Here is a 7,820-nt window from a genome sequence, read left to right as displayed (position 1 = left end):
TGGTCACTGCTTTCCACGGCGTGTGCCATACAGGCGCATTCCTCAAAGCAGCCAGCCTACCCACTTGGGTCAAGGAAAATCAGAGTTTCCCTTGATCTCGTAACTAAACAAGCCCAGTCATTTCCTCCTCTGAAAACCCCCGCCCGCGTCCTCCCAACCCCATCGCCCTCCCGTCGCCTGGCGGACCTAGCCAGTCACCGTGCCCTTCTGGGCTCCTCCCCATCCCGCAGTGCCCCCCGCCGGGCAGTTTCCGCCACCTCGAAGGACTACAGTCCCCGGCATGCCCCGCGGCGGCCGAGAGGACACGTGACCGCGCCTCTCCCCCGTGAGGCGGTCACATGACTAGGGGGAAATGGCTGCGTTGACGGCGGACAACTTTGGGGCGCTCCAGAGCCTGTTGAAGGTAAATGGAGGGGTGGGGACAGCCCGAGGCGCCCTTTGTCCCCGGGATTTTAGCCGGAGTAGGAATTGGGAATAAAGGGCCCCTTGATTTGGAGTCAGAACTCTGGTACTACCTCTCTGTGGCCCGGGGAAGTCGTTGCGCGCTTCCGAGCCGTTTAAGAGAAGGAATAAAATGTATACCGCCCTAACCATGGTGGGGAACACCTAAGGTAACGGTTGTGAAGGCGCCGTACAGATGCCTCCTGCTGCAGCCTCTGGGGCTGGCTTTGGCGATGGTGCATTAGGGGTAATTCCAGGCCGCGTGGCCAGTTGAGGCCGCACCCAGCAGCCCGTCGGGCGGGTGGTGGAGAAATGGTCTCTGCGCGCCAGCCCCTCAGTCAAGTGCGTTCTTCGTGCTCCGAGTCCAGGGTTTTCTGTACTTCCTCGGACCCATGTAAGGGCCAAAAAAATCGATAATCGTTTGAAGGATTGTGAGGTTGAAAGGGTCGTACTTCATAGAGCTTGGAAGGATCTAATGAGATGATGGAGTTATTTGCCTAACTTCTGACTTCTTCTATAGGAAGGGGCGGCTTTATCTTCCTTCGCAGTTCTTGTCACTAGTGGACCTTATGCGTCTGTTTGTCGTCTTTCTTCCTCACAAGAATGTAAGATCCATGAGGGACTTTTTAAAAAACAACCCACCAGACAAAGAGGATTGAATTAGCAATACTCAGCATTTGTGTGCAGCACACGTTCATCATTCATGGCACAACATCATTGATTCATGCAACGGTCCCTCTGTTGTTTTAACCACCTCCCCAGTGTTCTGTCCTATTCTCCGTCCCTAAAGGCATCTATTTTATTCACAAATGTGTCGCCAACAAGTGTACCCCCCCAACACCTGGCACACAGCATGTGCTTAATAAATAGCTGTTGGATGCATTAATGAAGGAGGTAATAAAGCTGGGACTGGAAACCTAAAGCTCTTTGCTCACTCTCATTGTGCCTCACCCCCTCCCCCCTTCTCTCCCCGCACACCTATTGGAGGTATGGACTTTCAAGGTCAGCCTCTACTGATACCTCTGGGTGATGGGACTTGTGACTGCCTGGCAGGGAGCTCCCCACTCAGCCCCAGCCTCCTGCTTGGCCTTCTGACACCACAGCAGCAGGGATGTTGGGACACCTTGTTACAGCTTCCCAAGGTGGAAGTCTAGGCTTCCCACTCGGCCTTTGCTGACCTGGGTAAGGTTGGGGCCACAGTTCTTTCCGTGGTGTTTGGCTGGAGTAGAGCAGTATTGTCTAAGGTTTTCGGTTTTGCTAGGCTGCCCCTTCTTGGTCTATTGGCTAGAGAGAGCAGGAATTTGTTGGAGCTTTTTGCTTCCTGCACCCACTGGCATCCTCCATTGCCCTCTTCTTCAGCTCAAAGTCTGGGATGTATGAACAAAAAGAAAACCCAGGAACTCACCACCCTGTCATTCCTTGGTCATGAGGTCCACAGCAGGTCTGTCTTCTCTCCCTCTTTCAGAGTCGTCTTAGGTTTGTTTTCTTTATAGTCCCCAGGATTGCTGGTTGTACCTAATGGGAAGAAGAAGGAAAAGTACTTCTAATCCATCTTCCCTATGTGCATTCTGTTCTAAAACATGTATTTTCGGTGACTTAATTTGTTTTCCATCGGTGGATTAATTTCCTAGGCTTCCTCAAAAGATGTTGTCAGACAGCTGTGCCAAGAGAGCTTCTCCAGCTCAGCCCTCGGCTCGAAAGAACTCTTGGATATCACGTGTTCCAGCTTGTCTGTGACCCAGGAGGAGGCAGAGCAAGTAAGTGTGCCCAGAAATGACCTTTGACCATCCGACTCTCAACTCATCAGTCTCTTTCTTGATCCCCTGCAGTCATTGCTGCGTCCAAGGAAATGTTCCCCTTAAATGTCTGTTGACATTAAAGCAAACTTAAAATAGATTATTTTTTAGTGTCAGTGAACTGAACACCTTTGTTTTGAACCTTTATTTCCTTGTTGTAAATGAGGCATGGCTGGGAGAACTTACCAGAATCAGAGCTCCTGACCGTTTCTTTTTCTGACTTGTTGCCTAAACAGTGTGGCCACAAGACAACCTTTTGAAGACTTTTCTTTCCCGACCTGTAACTTGCTGACGTTCATTAATTGTCGGATACTTAGGCGGACTTTTCAGGGATCTCTGGGCAGAAACCGCGAGGCCCAAGCACTGTTAGGGAGGATGTGCGCCGGCCGGACCTCGCCTCAGCTCAGCTGATGGCCAAGAGGAAGGGGAAAGGGACTCCTGGTATGGAGCGCTCACAGCCTTATTTTTCCAGGGAAACAGTTTTCTAACACAGGAGGTCACCCAAACTGGCCCATGTTGTTGTTGTTATTTCAGTCTGGAGCTTTGTTCACTGAAGTTGGCACATGGGCGTTGGCACTTGTAGCAGAGGCCTCGGGGCCGGTGGGACTCTGTTGAATGACCAGCAATGTGTGGCAGGCGGGGGGTAGAGCCCTGCCCCCTGTCCCCTGTCCCCCGTCCCCACCCCCATCTCCTGGCTCACTTCTCCTCACCGCCTGCCCGGGGCTCCCCGTCTCTCCTGCAGCTGCTCCAGGCCCTGCACCGCCTCACCAGGCTGGCGGCGTTCCGGGACCTGTCCTCCGCCGAGGCCGTGCTGGCTCTCTTTCCTGCCAATTTCCACCAGAACCTCAAAAACCTGCTGACCAAAATCATCCTAGAAAACATGTGAGTGCCCGTTTCTCGAGAGTTCCTTGTAAGGTTTATATTTGTTCTTCCTGTTCTAGAAGTAATACGTTCATTCTTGAAAAGCACACATAGTGAGCAAAAAAAAAAAACCCTAATCCCCCCCCCCCCCCCCCCCAGGGTTGGCAGTGTGCATTCCTTAGCGGGAGCCTCTCGGGGCGTGTTTATGTTTTGCAGAGAGGTGGGCATGTCTGTTTTTAACCCAGTGGGATGACGCCCCTTTATAACGAGTTGGTTTGCAATGAACAGTATTAATGTTAACGATATTTCAGGTCCATACATATTTACCTTCAGTAACATTTTTAGTGGCTAAACATATTCCGTTGTATAAAGAAATTCTGTGTAATTCAGTTAAGAGAGTCCCAAGGGTTAGACATTTATGCTGTTGGCCATTTTCACTTCAGTGAACAATTTATCATAGAAACTTGCTTCACTTACTTTCTTACTGGGCTAAAGGCAATGGGTGGCCCTGGTCAGTGTGGCTCGGTTGGGCGTCGTCCTGTGCACCAAAAGGTTGCTGGTTCCATTCCCAGTCGGCACATGCTGGTCGTGGGCTCCACCTCCGGTAGCAGGCATGCAGGAGGCAACCGATAGATGTTTCTCTCTTGCATCAATATTTCTCTCTCTCTCAAATCAATATTAAAAAAAAGAGACTAGGCTAACCTTTTCTCTGCTTGTTTGAGAACGATGGCCAAGAAGATTGCAATGCATTGAGCCTTTTCCTTTTTGTAAGTTGTGAAAACGAACAGCACTTTGTCCTTAAAGTCACTGAGCTTTACAAACAAACACACAAACGACTGCTCACTGGAGTGAGGTGTTTCTGTGGGCCTTTCCTGTCAGGAGGTGATCACAGGTTTGGGGGTCACAGGGCGGGCAGAGGCCCAGGTCTGTGGGCCTCTCGTTATCAGGAGACTCCGTTTTCATCCTGTGCCATCATTTTCTCTTCATCTTTCCCTCTTACGCAGATCTACGTGGAGAGCGGAAGCCCAAGCTGATCTGAGTGAGTACCAAGAACTGTGCCTTTTCCTCCTCACCCTCCTTCCCAGCCCAGCTCCGAACCTGCCAGGTGGCGAGTTTTTAACCGAAAATCAAAGGGAATTAACCTGATCCCAAGCTCAACGTGTATGTGTGATTTTTAAATTCCACTTTTTAATTTTTTTCTGATTATAAACTTAACATAATACAGGTATGTTGTTAAAAAAAAAAAACTGAAATTTCCAAGTAGTAAGTGAAATACTTAAAATAATGATATTTCCATTAGGAAAGGAAAATGTAATTGAAATTAGTTTGAAAGGTTGAATGAAAGTGGATATTTAATAAAGGATCACGAAACTTACTCTGATCCAGTCACTCCGCTGAAGAACTCTGCCTGCGTTGCTCACTGGTCCTCCCAGCACCCGGGAGCGAGGCTCAGATTATCCCCATTTTACAGATGAGGAAGCAGAGGCTCAGAGGTTAGGCAAGTGGTGGAACCATCTCCCAGCCAAGTCTCTGTCTCTCAAACAAAGGCTCTTTCCACTGTTGTTGAAGCTGCACATTTCCTAAGCCTCAGGCCTCCACCCGTCTTCTCTATCAGTGCCACTTCTCATCCTGTCCTCCTTCTGGAGGGCCGGGGTTCAGGCAGAAGCCTGGGGATGCTGCCACCGCGAGTCAGCCCTAAGCGCAGGTGGCACGGAGCAGTGGGCCCGTCTGCCTGTCTCCCTCCATGGATCACGTGCATGACACGTGGACAGCCCATTGCATGAATTCCCATTGTGACCTTTTCTCACTTGAAGGCTGTGACAGCCCTCAGTGCCTGTCACAGAGTAAAGGCTCGGTAAACGCGGGGACGCGAGCTCTGAGCGGGGCTGTCCTCCTCCTCCTCCCCCACAGTCTCTCTGCCACGCCTGGTGGACCTGGACTGGAGAGTGGACATCAAAACCGCCTCCGACAGCATCAGCCGCATGGTGGTCCCCACCTGCCTGCTCCAGATGAAGGTACGGCCATCGTCATCCTCACTAGAAGGACAGGAGGGCGGCAGCGACTGGCACCCCCAGGGGCCATGGGAAATGCCAGGGTTCAGGGCTCTCTAGCTCCATAAGTAAAAAGCTGCCCCCAAACACGGCATTGATTTACGAAGTATATGTGTAGTGACATAGACATAATATGTCTCATGATGCGCTGGGCAGGGGCTCCTGCTGGCAGTTGGAGACGGGTCCGTTCATTTTCTTGTTTCCGCGCTCTTGCCTCATTGGTGTTATCTTCACAGTTCTTTCCAGGAATCTTTTAAAGCCACGGACCCATTTTAAGGGTTTGTTTGGGTAAAATTAGATAATGGAATACTGTATTTACTTAACCAGACACCCAGAAACTCAACACCTGAAGAAAATGAGAACGTAAGGGTGCCTCTAACAATGACGTTTTTAAATATTAGTAAAGCTTACTGTTTAAGAAAGCTATCAACATAAGTACAGGTCGTAATACAGCGGTGGGCAGAGGTAGCTGGCGGTTGTTCGTATGGAACGAAACATGCAGGTTAGGATTATTGCAGTCGCTTCATTAACTCGGGGAATGGCAAGTGGCACAGTGCACTTGGGTGCGTGAGTGCTCCGATTGCCTGCCTTTATTTACACGTCCTCGTAGTCGACTTGCTATGCGCAAGCACACAGTGGCACAGAGCTCCTTATGAACCTACTCCTGCCCACCCCGGATGTTCCCTGCATCCCACTGGGTTCTCACGGACCCCTAGAGCCCGTTGCGTGAATTGTCAGTGTGAACACGTGACGTTTTCCCACTTGAAGGCTGAGTGAGAGTCAAGTGAGCCTCGGCTTCCCCGATTCCTGCCCTGAGCACTGGTGGCAAATGGAAACTGACCCCCAGCCTCGGAGCCATCGCCTTCCTCCTCCCCAGTTGCTGACTGACTCCAGGGCTAGGACAGTGTGGCGAGCCGGCACGGCCATGGCATACTCAGCCCCAGGGCACCTTATGTGCCATGCCAGCTCGGCCTGGTTTAGTGATCCTGAGTGGGGGCTTGAAGGATTGAGAAAAGACAGACGAGAAGGAAAGCTGGGTCTCGGTGGGATGCTGCTCCCGGATGGAGGGACAGCGCCAGCGCCCACAAGCCGTGTCTTTATTTTATAGCAGATGCCACGAGGCAAAGTAAGGGCATGATCAAGATGTTTACAACATTCTCGTGGGTTTCAATCCTACTCAACTACGTGCACCTGAACTCTATCAAGCCCATATTACTCAGGTGCGTGGGGCCACGTCTTCAGACCATAGGTTCAAGCTTACACCTATAGCTGTTGGCTATAATTGTGCTGGGAGGGCTCTGCCCTCCAAGCTGGGACTTGCACGTGGCAATGAGGCCTGTGCCCTCTCAGTCCAGGGCTTGAACCTGTCCAAAACCCTGTAGCCGTGCCCCACAGGACAGTCGCTCTGAGCAAAGAGCCTCTCAGAGGTTCACTTGATGGGGGTGGGGCTCCCGGGTCCAGGGCTCACCTGCTGGGCAGTAGGAGGTGAGACGGCGATGACTTCGGGGCTGTGTCTCTTTCCAGATCAAGGAAGATCCCAGTCTGTGCAGGGACAGCCCTTCTGTCTCAGCTGTCACCATGGAGCTGAGCAAGGAAACGCTGGACACTATGTTAGACGGGCTGGGCCGCATCCGGGACCAGCTTTCTGCCGTGGCCAACAAATGACGCCGCCAGCCGCCGGCCCCACTGCCTCACCCCGGCTGCTGCCAGTGATGGAGCATCTCCCGACTCCACTGACACCAGCGACTCAACTGACACCAGCGGGCTGCCCTGGTGGCAGCAGCTGCAGCCGACAGTAGGCGGGCCAGGCGGGCCGGGGGACAGAGGGGGCTGCCATCCGAAGGCACAGCTGCACTGGAGGACGCAGCCACGCCCCACGCTGTTCTCCTCACTCATCTTCCTCTTCCCAGGCTGGTGGGCAGAAGCCGCCACCTTAAGGCTCCTGCGTGCACCTGAGTAACCGCCGTGGCCATGTGGGGGCGCATGAGCCTGTCAGCGGCCCTGTGGCCGCTTGAACATTCGGGCCCCGTTGGGGAGCTCTCTCGTAAGTTCCTTTCCAGCACCAGCTCTGATGAGTGCATTCCCAGTCCTGGGACACAGGAAGGGGGTCAGGTGGTGGGTGCCAGTGGCTCCTGCTTCTCTGTCCGAGAGGCCAGGCAGACCCCACAGAGCAGGGTCCCGGCAATGTGGCCGCCTGCCCTGAGGCCAGAGCCTCCTGTTGGCGCAGGAGGTCTGAAATGGGGGCTGAGTCTCTTCACGAAGCTGGGCCCCATCCTTGGATCATGCAGCCCCTCCAGGGTGGTGAAGTGGAAGTGATGGGAATAAACAACAGTTCTGAAAACAAACCTCTGATTCTGTGCTGAGCCTGAGTTCATTGCCTTGGGCTGGGGCTGCCTCCTGTGTGAGGGTGACCCCAGCTTCCTAATTCCCAGCCAAGCCCATGACCACATGTGACCTGAAGCCACAGGGACCCTCCCTACCTTCCGTGTGCCTGTGTGTCCCATAGAGCAAAGGCAAGGTTGGCAGTGTGCTTGTCACAGCTGTGATGAAAGCACCCCTTAGGCAGTGGTTCTCAACCTTCTGGCCCTTTAAATACAGTTCCTCATGTTGTGACTCAACCATAAAATTATTTTCGTTGCTACTTCATAACTGTAATGTTGCTACTGTTATG

The 7,820-nt window shown here is 52.5% G+C and overlaps 1 protein-coding gene across 3 annotated transcripts; it reads left to right on the top strand.

Annotated features, from left to right (window-relative positions):
• The first annotated feature begins 303 nt into the window (after positions 1-303).
• COMMD9 (COMM domain containing 9) lies at positions 304-7,494 on the top strand. Of its 3 annotated transcripts, none has more exons than XM_023763519.1 (7): positions 304-403; positions 2,073-2,198; positions 2,980-3,119; positions 4,103-4,137; positions 4,913-5,113; positions 6,674-6,864; positions 6,973-7,494. In XM_023763519.1, the coding sequence occupies exons 1-7, from the start codon at positions 353-355 to the stop codon at positions 7,084-7,086; spliced, it is 858 nt and encodes a 285-aa protein (XP_023619287.1). In that variant the 5' UTR covers positions 304-352; the 3' UTR covers positions 7,087-7,494. The 3 variants fall into 3 exon arrangements, 2 of the variants coding, with proteins under 2 accessions (XP_023619287.1, XP_006099943.1); XR_002831938.1 differs by having other exon boundaries at positions 305-403; positions 5,010-5,113; positions 6,973-7,101; XM_006099881.3 differs by lacking the exon at positions 6,973-7,494 and having other exon boundaries at positions 305-403; positions 5,010-5,113; positions 6,674-6,957.
• The last annotated feature ends 326 nt before the right edge of the window (positions 7,495-7,820 follow it).

Source organism: Myotis lucifugus, unplaced genomic scaffold (assembly GCF_000147115.1).
Source record: "Myotis lucifugus unplaced genomic scaffold, Myoluc2.0 scaffold_288, whole genome shotgun sequence".
NCBI lineage: Eukaryota > Metazoa > Chordata > Mammalia > Chiroptera > Vespertilionidae > Myotis > Myotis lucifugus.
Note: the sequence above shows the minus strand (reverse complement) of the source record. Positions and strands in the feature narration are given on the sequence as shown.

Coding starts and splice junctions, on each gene's coding strand:
- COMMD9 (XM_023763519.1), top strand. CDS start 353: ATGGCTGCGTTGACGGCGGACAACTTTGGGGCGCTCCAGAGCCTGTTG. Junction 404..2,072: donor CGCTCCAGAGCCTGTTGAAG/GTAAATGGAGGG, acceptor TTAATTTCCTAG/GCTTCCTCAAAAGATGTTGT. Junction 3,120..4,102: donor AAAATCATCCTAGAAAACAT/GTGAGTGCCCGT, acceptor CCTCTTACGCAG/ATCTACGTGGAGAGCGGAAG.